At 36.2% G+C, this 19,736-nt stretch overlaps 1 protein-coding gene across 1 annotated transcript in view; it reads left to right on the top strand.

Annotated features, from left to right (window-relative positions):
• Window positions 1-19,736, top strand: part of KDM4C (lysine demethylase 4C) — a 308,331-nt gene that overhangs the window by 154,616 nt on the left and 133,979 nt on the right. Inside the window, exons 10-12 of the mRNA XM_082496977.1 lie at window positions 2,193-2,431; window positions 4,524-4,885; window positions 7,265-7,376. Of these exons, the coding sequence (XP_082353103.1) occupies window positions 2,193-2,431; window positions 4,524-4,885; window positions 7,265-7,376 (713 nt within the window). The remainder of the gene's footprint in view (window positions 1-2,192; window positions 2,432-4,523; window positions 4,886-7,264; window positions 7,377-19,736) is intronic.

Here is a 19,736-nt window from a genome sequence, read left to right as displayed (position 1 = left end):
TCACAGGTCAATCACAGATCATAATTTAGCATAGGGAAGGTCTAAACCTCAGTTGTTGGTGATGACACCACTAATAAAGTTAGGAGAAAAATGTTTCTCAGCTTCTCACTGAAGCTATCAAAGCTTTGACCTATTAAAGCAGTTTTGTTAGCTGGATCTATTTTCTTGGTGTGCATCATGTCTATGATTCTCTTTTTTTTTTGCATTGCACAAATATTTGTTGTACCCTAATGCTTTCCTGTCTTACTTAACAGGCTCCTTATGGATTTTCTTCTTCATTATCTAATAAAGATCTATTTAATTTCTAGCCTAGGGTGGGCAGTTTTATTGGTATCTACTTATGTGGAGAGCAGTTTACTGTGTTAAAGATAATACTGAATTTTTAAAGATCTTTTTTGCTCCTTCAAATCATTTTACAATATAATTACCTTTTTAACTTGCTCTTAAACTGAATTTCCTAATTTTCTTTGTAATTTAATGTATTTCTTGAGGAAAATGGTAGGAAATTCAACCTGTAAAGAAGAGAACCAACTGCCACTGTAGTGGAACGCTATAGTTGAGAAATGGGTTTGTTCTGGGTAAGAATAGTTTGTGGGGTAAATTCAGTTTTTGCAGACAATCAGTGAAGCAGCTGGACAGCCAATTTGTTAGCATATGTATAATATGTATAATACTGACTCAGACACACAGAGAGTAATTCTGTTGTTTAGCTAGTTGAATGCCACTTTGCCCTGTATTAAGTTTCACTGTATGTATTGTACAGCGTTACTGCAAGTTCAAACTGGGACCAGCAGTGATTCATTTGGTAGTACCCTTATGGGCAGCCACTTTTAACTAAAAGCAAAGACTTTATAATAATTGCATTGAAAGTTTTATCATAGGAACACATGATCTGATTTTGTGCACTTAGTTAAGCTAATAAACACAATCCCATTGCTGTTTAATTCTTGAGTTGGCTTTTGTTCAGGCATGGTAACAATATGTATTGCAAAGGGAGTATAAAATGTTTATTCAGCTTCGTTTCAAGTGTAATGTGTCGAGTGAAATTGTCGTCATTTTGATTACGAGAATAATACAAGTTCCAGCAGAGTGAAAATAGGAATACCATTTATGGAAATCATCGTGAATATAGTGACAGGGAGAAACATGGCTGAAATACTTTGCTACAATAAAGCATCTAATAACGGCATGTAAACAGTGATAATACTTGCTGTTACATTACAATGTGAACTGATGGACATCTCATACTTCAGCAAATTCTCTGGAAATTACTATTTCATAGAAAGTGTGTTGAAAGATACACAATGATAAAATTTAAGGGGTAGTAAAATGTTTTTCTGGAGTTCTCTATATTCTTAAGATACAAGACCTTTGTAAAACTCCTGGTTTACCTGCCATAGTTGGGCTTTTGTCACTAATGTGTTAGGAGTTTTGAAACCCGATGTGTGATGAAGCACATAAATAGCTGAATTTGAAACTGGATTAATCTCCTGTTACTTTTATCCTGAGCACATAAATTAAAAACCAGTTTCTGACAGAGGAGGCCATTTATCCCGATTTAACCTTTCCATTCTACTTCTGAGCGTGCAAAAACATACGCTGAAGTTTTAATTTCAACTTTGTTTTTTACACAGCATTATGAAATATATTGCTTGATATTGTAGCCATTCAAAATATTTGGTAATCAGAATTTTTTCTTATTTATTTATTTATTGTTGTTTGTATTAAAATGCACATACAAATTTCTAAGATATCTAAACAGATCTGATATTACAAGGGTATTCAGACAAGTGTTTTATTAGCATTGGCGTTTGGAAATCCCACCTGATTTTAGTGCAGCTGAGAATGTTTTGTCTTTGTTACTTTTATAAGGGTTATTCTCTTTCAGGTTCAAAAGAATGATTCATTAAAAGGCTAGTTCAGATGCTGGTTAAGTAATAATTACTTAAGGTTATTTTACTTTTACAGTTTAATAACTTTGCCATAGAGTGGTGATAAAAGATCAGAAGGTTAAATCCAATCAATTGTTAATCTATCACTTAATAAATTGTAAACACTATCTCAACAAAAAAAGATGAAAAATTGTCAGTTTTTAACCACTTTAAGCAGGTGAAAGGGACATATATATTGGTAGACGGTTTATCTTATCCAAGACAGACATTCTACTCTGACAGCAATATCTCTTATAACAGCTTCCAGCACACCAGATCCCGATCTAAAAAGCTTAAAACTCCAGAGGACAAGAGAGTATCTGCTATGGAAGCTGGTGCAGAAATCATAACGACTGAAGCAGCTAGTGATGGCTTCAAGGTCAATGAAGAACCTGGAGAAAAAATGAGACTGGTAAACACAGGAGTGCCTTCTGGGAAGGAAGAAAACAGTAGTAGAATGCAGCTGGATCAACATTTATTGGATAATGTCAAGGTTGCAGGTAAGATAAGGCCTGATTATGTTTCACATGTGAGTTATAGGCTGTTGATACTCTAATGCCACAAATCAGTAGATGTTAAAGCATAATATTATCCTAAGTAGCATACTAAAATACTTATAAAGTTATGCAGAGAAGATTGATATTCAGTAAGAATGAGAAAATGACAAAATAAATATTCTGAGCTGGGAGTAGTATCACCTAAACGGTTTTAATGAAGTGTTTTTTAAAGGGGCAAAAAGGATGAGGTTTTGTAAATTATATTTCTTCAATAGACATAGGTTTTACAGCAAACTTTTTTATATACAGAAATGATAGGGAATGTCTTAACACTTATGTAAACAGTACAGAACATACATGCTTGTAGTATGCTACGTATATTTACATGAAGAATGCTGCATATTAGAGGTGGTCTATACTTGTGCACAAAGATGCTATATTTTGAGACTGCAGATTTCTTGTCACTTCCTGTTAAGCTGTCTGATGATGCAACTTATAAAGGCCTTGTCAGGCCAAAGATGGTTCTTTTTTCCCCACAGCTATTTTTTACTAACATTCTTGGTCTATTCTGGCCTTTATTTCTTCTGTTTGACATTTCATTGCAGTTAAGGTGTAGTTTCACATTCCTGTTCAGAAAGACAAACGGCAATTTTAACTTCAAATTTGTGAGCAGTCCTGTTGATTTTATATTGATACTGAAAACTTACCTGCAAATTGCATATAGAGAGTATTTCCCTGATTGTGAATATTAATGGTTATGTTAATGGCTATTTGGTCATGGTAAACACCAGGACTGATCCACATAAAGATAACAAAGTGAATATTCCAATAGGGAGACTTAGAAATTCCTGCATACAAATTAGTCGGTGATCTAGCAAAGCCTTTCTAGGCCTGTTCTAATGATTTTTTTTTTTCTAAAGGTGTTATTTCTTTGTTTTCCCCAACTTTTGATAGAGGTTTGGAATGTTCATGACTACTGAGAAACTAGTATTTAGTCAGCAGCCATTCTGTGTTCATTGACAAAGGAAGGAAAAGCAGGGAAGAGTGGAGCGCTATCCTCTTTCCTTTGTGCTATTAAAGGGTGGTGCCTGGACCTTCACAAGGAAAAGGGCCTTTTTAGATACGGTGGTGGAAGCTCCCGTACTCACATCGGAGATGGTTGTTTGTCCTGCGTTATCTTTGGCTAGTACGTCCATTATGCTCCATCGAGGCAGTACTCTTCGTACCCAGAGATTACGTTTTGGTATTGGATGGGCTTTATATTACTGAATTTTATATGCATTTGACCTGAAAAGGGAATTTTTCAGAAAAACAAGTTCAGATAACGATTGTAAAGAAAGAATGGGAAAGGACTTTACAGAAACTGTTTTCTTTAATGCCTTGGATGTGCTGCTGAATCAAAATTCCCTATGGTGTGTGCCATAGAGTTCTTCAGGAATGTGTTTTTGGGGTGACCTCTTTAACCCATTGTTTTGTCTATTCCACGCAAGCATCATCAGATGAGGAATTTTAATAAAGTAAAATCTACACAATTTCGCCCTTCAGCATCACGGAAATATAAAATTATGTTAATTGTTGAAATATAAAATGATGCTAATTGCTTCTCTGGTGCTGTTGTTTTCAAAATATTCTTGTTATCTGTTTGAAATATGTTTTCATAATTATAAACCATTAGTCTTTGTTTATTTTCATTTTTAAAACAGGCATAATAGGTGTAAATGCAGGGTATAAAATTCAATATACCAACCTTTTATATTATTTTTTCCAACTAGTCAAAGTTCTTGTTGGCTGTCAGAGTAAACAAGCTACATGAATATTGATTATTTTGAATGACATGAAGACGTGTTGTAATTCAAATACAAAATATCAATTAAATGATTAAAACTATATTTCACACTCCAAACTCAAAACTTTTACATTTAATTTATTCTTGATCAAACCTATATTCCACATTGGTGTATTTCTACCAAATGCTTTTCTATATGATTTCTAAATAAGGAACCATGCTTTGAATTTGAATAACTCAGATCGTTCTGAAATAAAATACTATAATACAAAGTGAGTTTTATTAACAAATCACATTCTTCATCTATAGGAAGCATCCGTTCAGACTCATTTTCGAGCCCTGTTCCTGCACTAGAGAAAACAAAAACGGAAGATGAGAACAGGACAGATTCCAGTCATTTTCTCCTTACATGTGAAGATTCTGTGGCCTGCGTGCTCGCTTCTGATAGCTGTAGAAAAGAAGAGAGTTTGAAATCTCAGAAGCAGTCTGTTTCATCCGTACCATACCATAAGTCAGAGGGACATGCTTCTGAAGCAGAAAACACAAATAAAGAGGAAAATGTCTTGATAGAGGGTGATGTCAGCGACCTAGAAAGCTGTGGAGATAGCTCGGAACGTGGAGAAGTCCCCATTGTAAAAAAGGATGAAGAGGATGGCATGGAAACATCCAGTGTATGTGAAGCAAATTACATCATTACTGTAATATATTCCTGATTTAATGAAATGTGAATGAACGTGTTTCTAATGAGACCTGATATCCATACTAAAGCGCTTAAGAATATGCATGATTTTAATCAGATGCTAATTTGAACATGTTTTGAAGTGTTCAGGCAAGAGTGGGAATTTGGATTCAAAAGCAGAATGTTTCTGGAGCTTGCTTGTTGACACGTTTTCCCTCTGATTTTAGATATCTAGTAATTTCACTTTATATCTGTGCATCTGAACTGTCAGCAACTACTTTCAAGCTAGTCCCACGTTTGCTGCCTGCCAGTATGAACAAGGCTATCAGCTTTAATTATTGCTGTGACATGAAATTGAAATTATTAGAGTGGAGTGCTGTATTTGGTATCATGTATTTGTGTTTCAAAAAATGCCTGTTTTGACGGAGTCTTAAGGAGAGTTAACACTATGCTGGTAAAATGTCAGCAGAACGGGTTGATTCTGAGACACTTACTGTCCAAGGACAGAACATAACAGCGTGGAAGCACATGGTAGTTTAGTTTTGGACTGATTCCTTTCTCAGATGAAGAAGTGGATGAATCAAAGGTGAGGAGTGTCTCTGCACTGAGTTAGGTGGAAACAAAGTTTGCTTTCATTCTAATATATTATCCCACGTGGTTTATTAAATCTTATGGACTTTCTTGATTTAGTTGAAACTGTCTCCATAGTATTGAAGTTGGAGAAGGTGAATCTTCGAGACATGGCTATAGCAGGATAATATAGACAGTATGATTTCAGGGTCTGCAACTTGCTATTCTTGGATTTTGGAAATGGCCTAAAACATCTAAAGGAAACATGTGAAGGAGAAGATCCCTCTAATAAAAGGAATATATTTTAAAATTTTTAAATAGTAGGTTTAATAATGTTTTCTCATTGGGGCATCTGCAAACTTAGTCTTTTTTTACTCTTGCTATTCTGCTATGAAGGGTGGGCAACTTTGACTTTGGGAAGCACAATGAAAAATTCAGCTGTGGTGGTAGTCACAGTATCTTTCCAAGTTGTGAGTTCAATCCCGGTTTGGCAGAGAGACCAGGAAATCCACTGCCAGATTGCCAGACTTAGAGGGAAATATATTTTAGAAGCCAAAGTACAATCATGCTGACCCTTTCAAAGACATGAACTGTGCACTAATGATTTTTTGCAATGTTTTGAATTTTAATAGTCTTGGCTCCAGCCCTTCCACTGTAATAATAAGGAGCACTATAAACATCTCAGTGCTTTAATCGTAATGCATTAGAGATTATATTTATCTCTTTCTGTGCCTTTCAGCCATTTATATATGAGGTTTTAGATATTCTCCAGTATAATTGAATAATCTTTATTTCTCTTTTATTGTAAGTGAAGAAGCATGTTGTACAGATGCAATTAAAAAGTCTGATCTTCTTTCCCTTTTTACTTGGTAATTTTTTCTAGATCATAAACCTGTCCTGTGCTTTAACCCCATCTTCTTCCCTCTGCTTATCACAGTAAATACGATGATGATGTTTTGCAGTTTGCTCCCCATTTTATAATAGTAATCTTCAACCTTCAAATCAGTCAAGGGGCATGTCTGTAACCTGTTAGGTTAGATTCAGGGTGTTAAGGAGGAGAATGCTGTGATCCATCGGAATAGTGTGAGACTCTGTCCTTTATACCCTTCTGCCAGTGTGCTTGCCCTTCCTCTCCTCCTGAACCTCCAGATTGCGTCAGCAGCTGGTTTACGTTGTGATTCCTCCACTGGCACTCAAATCTGGAGTTGAGAAAGCTGCACTTCTAGAGTTTGTAGTGCTGGCTTCAGTTCTTGAAGCTTGGATAACTTCAAGCTGAATGTACATAAGGGTGCTTGAGAGAAGAAAGACTTTCCTCGTATCCCAAATCAACATGTTCATCGTGTGTTAGGACTCTTAATTTCTCATCTCAACTCCAGATTATTTTTTTACTTCCTCAGGAATTTTGCACTCTTTCACAAATGAAGTCAGTGGATTTCTGCCTCATTTTTCCAGCCATGGTTAGTAGCTGTATTGTACTTCTGGTTCTGCAGAATTGTTTGGTCCGTTCTTCCTCTCAAACATCACCTGAGCAAAACAGGATTTATACTGTGTAGTTTGGGAAGGGTTGCAGTAATGTATACCTCAAACCATTTGTGTTTGACAAGGATGGCTCATTTTTAATTAAAGTATATATTCTGAATTACAGAAAAATGTTTTAATTGGTACACTAAAGGTGCTTCAAGTACCCTGATCGTATTTGCAGAATTGACATCTGTGCTAATTTACAGAAGAATATTTTGGTTCATCAAAATTAACTTTGCAGAAGTACACACTAAATCAGTTGTGTTTTTTCCCTTTTCAGTCAGTGGAATTTGAAAGAAAGAAAATATCTAAGAGTTGGCGTCATCCACTGAATAAACCCCCAGCTAGATCTCCAATGACTTTGGTTAAACAGCAAGCAACTAGTGATGAAGGTGAGCGTACTATTTAATACATTTTTCTGATTATATTTTTCCATCTTTACGAGACCATGTATATAAGCTTTTGCAAAAACAACCAAGATGAAATAATTTCTTTCTTAATTTCTTTCTTAGATATAAGCCATAATCCCCTATACTGCTTTAAAACTACTTTTTCCTTGTTGTCTGTTTTTTGATAGACATTGGACGTTTGGGAGTCAGTGTCTTAATATGCTATACTTCTGGGTATCATAAAAAACTTATCAAGAGTCTTTACATATGTCTTGATGTCCAGGCTTTTGCTTAGTTTCATATGGAAAGAATGAACATCTCTATCCCTGTAATTTTGGTAAATCAATTTTAGTCTATTGATTTAAAGTAGTAATTGAAAAGCTGATTTTGATGCGTATGTCATCTACATGCCTTATGTCTCTATACGTGCTTCTAACTGTATCTAAGTAATGTGCAGGTTTGCCAGTAGTGAATAGAGTGCAAGATGTTAAAAGTGAGTACCATATTTGCACAAACAAAAAAGAGGTGGAAAAATAGAGTTCTGTTTTTAGACATAATAAAAATAACCTTTGTGTATTAGAAAGCAGCAAAAGGTCTCCTCACTGTTTCCCCAGCTGAACAATTCTTGGGAAACTTTCTTAAAGCAGTTTCCTGCTTACTTTTAAGTGGCACAGAGCAACTGGAAGCAGGGTAAATGGCCTTCCTGGGGTTGTGTTAGACTGGGCTTCTGATTTGGCATTTAGGTACTTTAAGTAATTTACTTCTTTCTTTATTTTAATGCTGAATGGTGACCATGAAATCCCATTGTTTAACCTAATTGCTTAAATAAGAAGTATAATGTTAGGCAATCATTTTGAATATGCTTGTCCAGATCTTTGCTATAGATTGCAGATATGCATGTTATTGGATACTGTATGGTACGTTCAGGCACTTCAAGCGATAGTGAAGTAGAAATTAAGAAAAAGAAGCAAGTGCATAAATAATGACGATAAACAACAGTGATCTATAGAACAGAGTTCTGTACAAAATAAATAAGTAAATAATTCTGCAGCTATGAAATTTAGTGTTCTGTAACTAGATACCACAGTGATCAAAAAAGTTAAAACAATACTCAGAACTTCTCAGATGCTCTTTTTGGGAGCTTACTCGTTTAATTTAGAGAGCCACCATCTTGTGCAGACAGACTACAAAAGCTAAGAAGTTTACCCAAGATAGGGATTTGCTTCTCTGAAGTAAATAGAAAGAGTAAATCTGCTTTACCCAGCAATCACATATACAGCCAGCCAAAGTTGATGAATAAAGCTACTTTATTCTATCAAACATGGCTTGTGAAGCTTATCGAACTGTGCATCAAAACTACTCATCAAAATGAAAAACAAATACATTCCTTTTTCATGTTGCCCCGGCATTTGAGTTCTGCGATGCACAGGTTTTTCAGGTACTGTCCTCCAGAATCTCTTCAGTTAGCAGAACCAGAGATAGGTCCTCACGCTCCCTTACACGCTTTGATACTCTGTGAATTACAGAGCTGATATTATGTCTGTGGCTACAGGTCTGATTCCAACATTGCTGTATGCTTCAGTGTTTACACCTGCACTTTGTATCTGCATTTTTTTTGGAGCTCTTATTTTATAGTGTAAGTGATATAAGAGTCTTGCTGGACTTCCTGGTCTTTTTTTTTTTTTTTTTTTTTCCCGTTAATTATTACTTCTAGTCAACGGTAGCTGTTTCTTACAGCTACAGATAAACTTCCTTGAATTCAGAGACAGACAGCATACCTGTTAATTGATTCTTCTTCTTGTAACTAAGGAATATTATGCTTTCAGTTAGCACCAATTTAGGCATTGTTGAGCTGGGTGCTCTAATTTTAATGGGTCCCTCATCAATATGTCTCCTTCCTTGTTCCACGCCTAAAGTCGTTGATTTGTTTCTTCCATCTCACTAGTTTGAGAAAGCCATACTCTCTCTCTTTTTTATCTGAGCCTCAGTTTTGCCAGGCATGACACTTCAATTAGCTGTTAAGCATCTTTCTGAAAATTAGAGACAGCTTAGGCCCATGATCTGTATCATATATGGATATGTTTGAATACCTTGAGGGCTCGACAGAGCATATTTCAGAAAGTGTTATGGTAATTTGCACAAAAAGGATGATATTAATATTAAGATTCATCTAGTAAAGTAATTAAAGATTTAAATATGTGGTAGGTTGCAGTGAAATTGCTCTTTTTTAATTAGAGATTATATTCCTTTTGCCTGCTGATGCTTTTTCAACATTATAGTTAAAACACAGTGTAAAATTCCTATTTAAGCAAGGATTGTGTATGATACAATCTGGCTAGGTGATGATGTGATTACACTGGCTTGTTGGTCTCAAGGATTCTGCTCTTTATTTGCTGTCTTGTCCAGTAATTTGTTCGTAGCTGTTTGGTAGTAGCATCCCAACAAGAAGTCATATACCTTCCAGTCTTTCTTTTTCACATGATGCTTGTCCTTCTAGTAGATCAGGGTGTATTTTTGTTAGGAAAGGAAACATTGCCTTAGAATCATTTCAAGTACCTATTAAGCACCTGTCTACTTATTGATTAAAGGAAGTAATTAAGAGTTTTATTGGACATGACAGTTATTGGTATTTCCTAGCAGGAACTGGAATTTGATATTATTTTCATGCGTCTGTTTCTCATTGTGATCTAATTTATCAACATGCTTTTGTGAGAACACCAGAAGAGAGACAATAGATTTTGGGTGAGCAGAAATAATGTTTACATCCAAGACAGAGATTGAAGAACTGCCGAGGGAGACTGGCAGACCGAATCCTCATTAGCTTTCCTGGCACATGCTGGCATGAGGGTTAAAGGTCTGTGGCTAGATGAACGCTAGTCAAAGGAGATTTTTCTGATTGTGTTCAAGAATGTTTGTTGTCCAGTGTCAGGGGAGTAATCACTATCAATGTACCAATGACTATGCCCCTCTTTATGAAGGTGTTTCATCCATACTCTGGAGTTACTAGAAACATAATTCAGCATGGATACTTACTTAGTTCTTGTTTTCTGTGTTTTTTAAATAAAAATGATGCCGGTAATGGCTATAATATTATAGTCTCTTGGTACCGCAACTTGTGTGTTCATCTGGTCCTTTACAAGGAGGATTTGTGTCTCGATACATTAGTTTATATTTTCACTTATCTGAGTCCAGTAAAATCATACATGTAAACACAATGGAGGAAGAAGATGATATGGGCTAGTGCTGTTATGAAAAATCAAGAAATTTGGGCTTTGTTCATTTTGGTTCATCGGCAAATGACATTGCTTTCCACGAGTTGGGTAGTCTGTAGCTATTTCTAATACAGATAATTTATATTCAAATTAATATATTTGAAGTCCTTCAGATACTAGGGTTCTATTAGGAAGTTTCTGTGAATAGAGGTGGATCAGAGGCCATTGATAATATGAAGGCAGCATTCTATGACATGTTCAGCCATCTCAGAATCATAATTTTGCAAATAGAATACTATCATATTTAACAGCATGCTTAAATCTTAGCAGAGATTTTCAGCAGAAATTTGGTTTTTTTTGCACAGGATCGCATGGACATTGAGTTTTGTGTTTTCTTTTTATCACTCATATGCTTCTTTATGTGTGTGTTTCTTTATGATCTGAATGTTTCTTCTACAGAAAAATGATTGGGTTAATTGTTTCTTTGTGGTCTACTGACGTTAATTATTTTTTTTTTTCACTCTCCCTGAAGCCTTTCCCTATGTATGTCTGACTACTGAGCCTCCCTTATTAGGATTGCTTTTGTGGAATTAATGCCTAAAGGTCTGAGCCATGAGAAATACTGGGGACTGGAGAATCAATCACAGAGATTATAGCTAAGGCTGCCAGTTTAGAAAAGGAAGTGCAGCAGTACAGTGTGATCTGTATGTCACAGTCAAAATACTAATAATTTTTATGTAATGAACCTTGGTCTTATGCTCAATGCGGTATGTTAGCTTGTGGTAATATTATTCTTTCGTATTTAATGCAGTTGTAGTTCTGCTCACTTAAGCAATAAAAAAGCAAATTCAGCAGAAGGAGAAAGCATACTGACTTTGGAGGCACATCGATTGGTCCCAGACATTTCTTTCCAGCAATATTTGGGCACGCAACATTAGAAACTGTTTTTAGATTCAAGTAGACTAAAATTTCCCATTGCCCTAAATGATATAATAATAGTGTATAGATTGAATTCAATATGGGTTTCTTTGTATACAGTTTTTGGTGATTTAAATATGATTCAGAAGTTCAAAGTAATTTTGCTTTCATTACTTTGTAAGTTAAGGAAACAGAGAAAACTGCTGTGAATTGAAAGAGTGGCTTGGACAAGAGTTTGATTAGTGAAAACTGCTACTTCTACAGCTGTAGTTTTCCTTCTGCTATGACATAAAACAAAGCTGCTTCAATTTTTACATTCACTGTCAGCATCCTGTAAGATGTGCTTGAACTGATACTAGTAGTCAAGCCATATAAGGCATAGTCAGTAACGTCATATATAGGTTAATCATGCTGAAATAGGGGAAAATTACACTTGTAGATGCAATTATAATTCTTTTGCTTCAGATCTTAAAATGCCAGATTCTGCTTGAAGATTCTTACTTTTTTCAGAAAGAAACGTTAACTCTTTTTTTCCTGGTGTGACTTAGGAGTTAGAGAAGAATTTGTTAACCAATTGATAGAGGCACGTTTATTTTTGGCACATTAGTATTACAATTTGCAGTATTGCTTTCACTCCCTTACTGTATTAATTTACATTTTGAGTGGAGTTTTACTTCTTTAAAAATACTTTGCTCTTGAATGAGTGTGAGTTAATCAAGTACAGAATCTGCATTTTTCATACCTCATCATCTAGCATTGGAAGAGACCAGCACTATCTAACGCTTGCAGTGGTATTGCTATGCTAGATAAATGTGTTTTCTCTCCTCTCCTCTGGTAGCTATGTTGCTTCTGATTTGTTTAAACTCCGTTTTCAAGATTTGATTACTATAATTAAGAAAAAGCTCTAGCATGTATGTAGCATGTGGTATCCTGAAGACTCAAAAAATACTAAATTGTGGTAGAATCTTTAGTAGGGTATTTAGTAAAGGGAGGTGTTGAAGGGTCAAATATAAGCCTTTCCTAAATGTTCAGTACTCTTGTCAACCTTGTGGGCTAGCAGCTGATCTATGGAAATGGCAAGAACTAACAACCCTGATTATTGCCACTGGCGCTTCTTGTCCCTTGACATCTTTCACAAGCACCGCTTATCTGCCTTAGAGTGGACACCTACAAATGCCAGGACCTAAAAGTAGCTATTGTTTTGATTCAAGAGGGGAAAACAAACCAGTTCCTTTAACATTTTTGCCTCATTTACTGGACAGTGGTATATGTAGTGATCATTAAGACTCACTGTCCTCTAGATGAACCTTACAACTCTAATTGCGTGGCATTTTTAGCTTTAACATATAATATTCTACCTCTTAAAGTAGTGGATAGAACTGCAGTCTTAGATATAGGGGCATGTATAATTTCTCATTATCAAATGTTTCAAAATGAAAATAGTGTTCCTGATGCATTAGTGCAGCCTCTCAGTAGCCTTCTCAAGAGTAGCTACGGAGTTGGTAGGCAAACTGGGTATGATGTTTGCCAAGGAGACAGATGTATCTTCTGTAAGATTATCTTCTGGAGTTGATCTTCTGTTTCTATAATTATGATCCAAAGAGAAACACAGAAAATGTATGACTTGCATCTAACGAGGATTAGTTTCCTGAGGTATTGATATGGAGGATTGGCTAATAAATTGTCTTAGTTCCGAGATATCATAGGAGTAATTTTTTTTTCCAAATTAAAAAAAAAAAAAATAGCCCATAGTGTTATCATTGCCTTTGTCAAAATCTGTAGCTGCTTTTTAAACCATCAGTATTCGAAGTGACTTGATTTTACTGCTAATGGGGTTTTACTAAATGCTTTTTCTTGGCTAAGTGTGTGTAATGTAATATATATTTTTTTTAAATGTACAAAATAATTACACTTAAGAAATTGATCCTTGAGGGAGGTTGAATGCAATTGTTGTCTAGTGTATGGAGTGATTATGGCATATTTGTTTTAGTGATCTCTGCAGAGACTGTAGCCTGAAGCTATTAATTTATAATTCCAATTCAGTCACTGCTTTGTCATGTGAATTTGGACCTGTGATCAAATCTTTCTGTTTTGCATCTTCCATATTTAATTTATGAAGATAAGCAGCTACCTGAGGCCTTGTTCAGTGAAGAATTTTAGCACAATCTTAACTGTAAGCATTTGAGTAACCTGATTGCTCAAAATTTCACTTGTGTTTTGCCCAGAGGCACTTGTGCTGGAATGGTGTATTGACATAGGTTAGATTTGTGCTGCCTGAGAGATATAAAGTAACCATAAACTATTTTTTCCCCACTTGGTACTGGTTTTTGTCTCTAGAGTGGCATAAAAGAAGAGTAGGTTGGTGAATCAGCTCTGTAATATAAATAATATAATATAATAATGAGGAAGAATTAAATAGAATAATGGGTTTGTCTTTTATTTAGAGAAGCATATGTATTTCACTGAATCCTTTATGATACACTAATTTTATATTGCTGACATCATATGTACCAAATACTGGGATAGAGATATATGGGATCAGACCTTCAGGCTTAAGTAATACTTAATTATTCGAAATACATATTCTACATTTGGAGTTGGTTAGCTTAAATGAGCTTTAGTAAGCTTTTGAAGCTATGGCAAACTATTGTGTTTCATTAATAAATCAGTAAACATGTGAGTGGGTGCCAATAGCAGTTCCTAAAAATTCCAGTCTAATTTTAGCTATTGATCAAATCTCCTGGCTGGTAAGTACACTGACTGCAAGCAAATTGAATTGGAATACAAAGTAAAAATTTTGTTCATTAAAAATTGTAAAAAATTATGCGGGGGAATGGAATGGAGAAAGCAGCTGGTAATAAGTCTTTTATAGTGCTGTGAATTAAAGCATTTCAAAAGAACAGATATCTGCCAGTCTTTACCTTGTAGTCTGTTCTTGTAATAGTTTTGCACTGACAGCTATGTTTTTTGCTGATAGGCTATGCAGTAAATTCCAGCAGGTTTTACTATTTTTCTGTTTTGATTTTGATGAGACGCCTCTTTGAATTAAATTACAAATACAGTGGCTATTCTTTAAATGTGAACCGTGTAAAGACAAGTAAAATAACTGGAGTTACTATAAATTACATATATGTAAAAATTGAAATTATAACACAAGTATGCTATACATATTTCGTGTTGGCAGTTCTTACAAATATAACGACATCTCCCTTTCTGTGGCCTTGTGTCCACAATTTAAATACAGTTGCTTAACTAGTGGGTCACCTTTAAGCTTGGTTTTTTGGACATAAGTATCTGTGTTTCTGGAGTCACTAGGTAGTTCATGTTTTTTAATATCAGTAAGAATTTGTTGCTTGTGCTTCAGCTTAGGTAGCCAGAGTTAGTAGACAATTTGACAATTTGAGCATTAACTACTACGGCTTAATTCTTCATTCCATATTCCCCAAAAACTTATGCAGTAGTAGAGGCCCACAACCTGGAGATGGGTTGCAGGTCAACAGGAGAGCACCGTGAGTGCAGCATAAAGCAAAAAGAGCCACTCCAGCCAAGGAGCTAGATTCATCAGGGGCCCCGGGAACTACAGGCCAGTCAGTCTCACCTCTGTGCTTGGCAATATCATGGAGCAGATCCTCCTGGAAACTATGCTAAGGCAAATAGAAAATAAGGAGGTGATTGGTGACAGCCAGCATGGCTTCACTAAGGGCAAATTGTGGCTTACAAATTTGGCAATGTGTTACAGTGTTGGTGGATAAGGGGAGAGCAACAGATGTCATCTAGCTGGATTTGTGCAAAGCATGTTGCTTTGCACATTTAACACTGTTCTGCACAATATCCTGGTCTCTAAATTGGAGAGATGTAGATTTGACCAATGGACCCCTCAGTGGAAAAGGAACTGACTGGACAGTTGCACTCAAAGAGTTACAGTCAACAACTCCATGTCCAAGGGGCAGGCAGTGACAAGTTGTGGTCCTCAGGGGTTGGTACTGGGACCGGTGGTGTTTAACATCTTTATTGGTGACATGGATATTGGCATTGAGTGCACCCTCAGCAAGTTTGCCAATGACACCAAGCTGTGTGGAGCAGTCAACACGCTGGAGGGAAGGAATGCCATCCAGAGGGACATGTACAGGCTTGAGAAGTGGGCCTGTGCAAACCTCATGAAGTTCAACAAGGCCAAGTGCAAGGCTCTGCACATGGGCTGGGGCAATCCCATGCACAAATACAGGCTGGGCAGAGAATGGATTGAGAGCAGCCCTGAGGAGAAGGACTTGGGGGTGTTGGTGGATGAGAAGCTCAATGTGAGTTGGCAATGTGCTCTTGCAGTCCAGAAAGCCAACCATGTCCTGGGCCGCATCAAAAGAAGCGTGGTCAGCAAGTCAAAGGAGGTGATTCTGTGCCTCTACTCTGCTCTCATGAAACCCCACCTGGAATATTGCGTCCAGCTGTGGACCCCCCAACGTAAGAAGGACATGGACCTGTTGGAGTGCGTGCAGAGGAGGGCCATGGAGATGACCCAATGGCTGGAACACCTCTCCTATGAGGAGAGGCTGAAAGAGTTGGAGTTGTTCATCCTAGAGAAGAGAAGGCACCAGGGAGACCTTATAGCAGCCTTCCAGTATCTGAAGGAGGCCTACAAGAAGGCTGGAGAGGGACTTTTTGCAAGGGTGTGTAGTGATAGGATGAGGGGTAATGGCTTCAAACTAGAAGAGGGGAGATTTAGATTAGATATTAGGAAAAAAATTTCACTTTGAGGGTGGTGAGACACTGGAACTGGTTTCCTAGGGAAGTTGTGGATACGCCATCCCCTGGAAGGACCGGTTGGATGGGGCTTTGGGCTAATGGAAGGTGTCCCTGCCCATGGCAGCGGGGTTGGAACAAGATGGTCTTTAAGGTCCTTTCCAACCTAAACCATTCTATGATTCTATGATGCTATTTAGGGAATTTATCAGCTACTTTTATGGTCCACTGTTTGAAGTAGAGAATGAATTTGTTGCAAGAATTAGTATGTAAAATAAACTGGTAGTTTTAAAAAAATGTCAATGCTATAGTCCTGTAAGACTAGTTTTACAGATTATTTAAATGTAAACTTATTCTCTATGCCATGAGAACTCAGCTTTCTCAAAATTAGTTAATTAACAGACTAGCAATGTAAATCAAATGGATTTTAGTTACCCTGCCATTTGTTAGAGGAAGAAGTTGGGGTCCAGCACAGTCTGACAGGGTCATTTTAGGTATTCTACATATGGAAAATTCAGTGCCTAATAGAAAATGTACTTATTTGAAGTCAGTTGAAGTTACATGGGATTTTGATTTAGCAGAGTGATGCAGTGTGCACTCAAATTGCAATACAAGTACAAACTACATTTAGGAGACTGTAGCAATGGCGATATATAGTTCAGTCATGATAAACGTGAATTTTGTCACTGGTACTCACTGTCACAATGCTGGATGTTTCCAGTCTCTAGGAAGGAATATGTGGATTGCAACTGGTTTAGGTCTATTGCTTTCTTTGTTCATTTGGTTTTTGCCATGGGAGCAAACACTTTCTTAATACTTTCTTCTCATGAATCACCTGAAAAGGATCTGTATCCAACCAGATATCTCGTGCTCATTCATTTGTATATTGTCCTTTGTATACACAGTGGCCATCACTTGAATGAGGTCTGTTTCAGTAGACCATTATAAGTAATCCCTACATGTTTGGGCGTCACATATGATTTGAGGCTGCAACTTTGAGTCTACGAACTTACTTTGATTGTACATTGCTATATTGTCTTTTCTAACTGTTTCTCTTTCTTGTTCTAGCATGCTATGTGTTCATTTATCCTCATCTAACTTCTGCACTACTACTCACAATAAATACCCAGCAACCTTCACAGCTCTGTTTTTCTCGCCTTTCTTCAACTTGTTAGAACCTTTCAATTTTTCAAATTCATCCTGAATGTAAACAGGATCAGTGCTTTGTTCTTCCATCCATGAAAAATCCTGGTTATGGTTTTCCCATCCCTCCTTTTCAAGGTTACTGGTGAGATTTTTCCAGCTTCTGTTAGTATTTGTAGTAATTATGTCTACTCTTTTAAATGGTTGTGGTCCTGTCTGCAGCCAGTCTTACCAGTACCTGTTCTTAATCACAGTGCAGGTTTTCTCTGCTAGGTTCTGGTTTGTGACTAACACCAAATCAGGAGGCATGTTTTTGCCAAGTAGTCATTACTGTTTTCATGGATACTGCTTACCCTCGGGAATATCATGCCAACTATGCCAGTTAATGTCAGAGTTAAATATACTTTGGCCAGGTTCTTTTAGATATTCCATATGTGGAGGATTTGATGAATAACACAAAATTTTCTTATTTGAAATTAGTTGAAGTTACATGGGATTTCGATTTAACAGAGTGATACAGCAATGCACTTAAATCACAGTGCAAGTACAAATTACGTTTAGCAGAGTGTAGCAATTGTAATATACAGTTCAATCACAATACAAATACAAATTACATTTAGCAAAGTGTAGCAATTGTAATACACAGTTCAATCACCAAACAAATGTGAATTTCATTATGGGACTTTAATGATATGCTCAAGAAAAGTCAGAGTACCCTAGTATCTAAATGCATCTTTCAATTCTATCAAATTGTCTTTTTAAAAATTTTTTGAACTCTGATTTTTTTCTGACCTTTCAAAACATTTTGAGATGTGCTACAGCTGATGTGTTACACTTTCTGATATTTTACTTTTTTTTAATAAAGCACCCCGTTAGTTTCTTTTGACCTAAACCCTATTTAATCCAGGAGCTTTTAGGCTTAGCCTTCAGAGCTGTGATTCAGTACGGCTGTCTTTACATACAGTTTTTATGAGAACAGAAGTATTAATTGATAAATCAGCAATTAGACTCTCTAACCAAGAAAGTGTGCATATATTACAGTACTGTTACTGTACAGTACCATACAGGAAATTAAATTTATTGTACAGTACAAGGAATAAAAAAAATTACATATGTAATATTTTGCTATGAAATCTATGACAATCTGAAAAAAGAAACACAATTTCTGAAATTGCGTTTGCTGATATACTGCAGGAACAGTAAAGTTTTGAAGTTGCAAGTCCTTTTTCCGGACTTTTTTTTATTATTATTATTATTTCCTCCAGGACATTTGAAACTATAGATAATGCCTCCCAGGGCTGAGATTATGCTCAGCTACCTGAAAAATAGCAGATGCTGCTATGCTCTTCATAGCAGAGAATGCTGCTGTACAAAGCCAGGAAACATCAGTGGAACATAACCCCAAGCAGCAAAATCGTTGTTGAGATTGGCAAAAGCAAATTGTACTGTATTAGCATCTATGGCTTTTCACATCTGCTGGGTTAAATCAGCAAATAGTGGCAACAGCCCATTCTGCAAATGGCCCAAATGTTTTCCGTCTGAGAATATGAGTTTAACTTAGTAAGCAAAAGCCATTCAAAGCAATAGTATTGCGTGTTGGAGCACGTTTGCCACAAACTATTAAACCAATAACATTTGTGAAAACATTTATTTCATTCACTTACCCACTTGGAAAGCAGCACAGTAACTGTTTATAAGTACTTTGCTATAGAAGGAGTTTCCTTTGTACCAAAACATTCTGGGCTATAATTTTCTTTTTGTCTACACAGTTTGTTTTAATGAATTGTTTCACTTTTCTTAACTATGTAAAGGGATACAGATGCATATAAATAATTGCATAAATGAGAACTAGTATATCCGAAATTACAGTACAGAACTTAATTAATTCTATATAAATATTCTTTTCAGGTACAAATATGATAGCAGAAACTAGCATGGAGTTTGGCATTGCTAATCACCTTATAGTGTCAGTACCACTATGGGTGAATTATTGTATGAAACAATAAGGTTTATAACAACTGTTATATATTTATTTAAGGTAATTAATTGGCTCATGAAGTGTTTCTGCATTTCTTCTGAAAATAAGAGCACTTGCTCTGTCCCCTTAGGAAACCAAATATTTAACCTCATTGTGAATTGGATGTTATAAAGAAATATTACAACAAAGCAATGTATTTGCAGTGAAGTAAAAATGCCCTGGTGGTTCATGGGAAATCGAGATCTGTGACCACTGTTAGTGGTGGCAGTAAGGAGATGTTTTTAAATGCATAGGAGTATCCCGTATTACATGATCCCCTTAATTCTTTTTTGGGGACCTGGCATTGATCCATTTCAGACTTCAGCATGAATATGC

The sequence above is a fragment of the Vanellus vanellus genome (assembly GCF_965231255.1).
Source record: "Vanellus vanellus genome assembly, chromosome: Z".
In the NCBI taxonomy this organism is placed as follows: Eukaryota; Metazoa; Chordata; class Aves; order Charadriiformes; family Charadriidae; genus Vanellus; species Vanellus vanellus.
The sequence above is the reverse complement of the archived record's forward strand: the minus strand, read 5'-3'. Positions and strand labels throughout refer to the sequence as shown.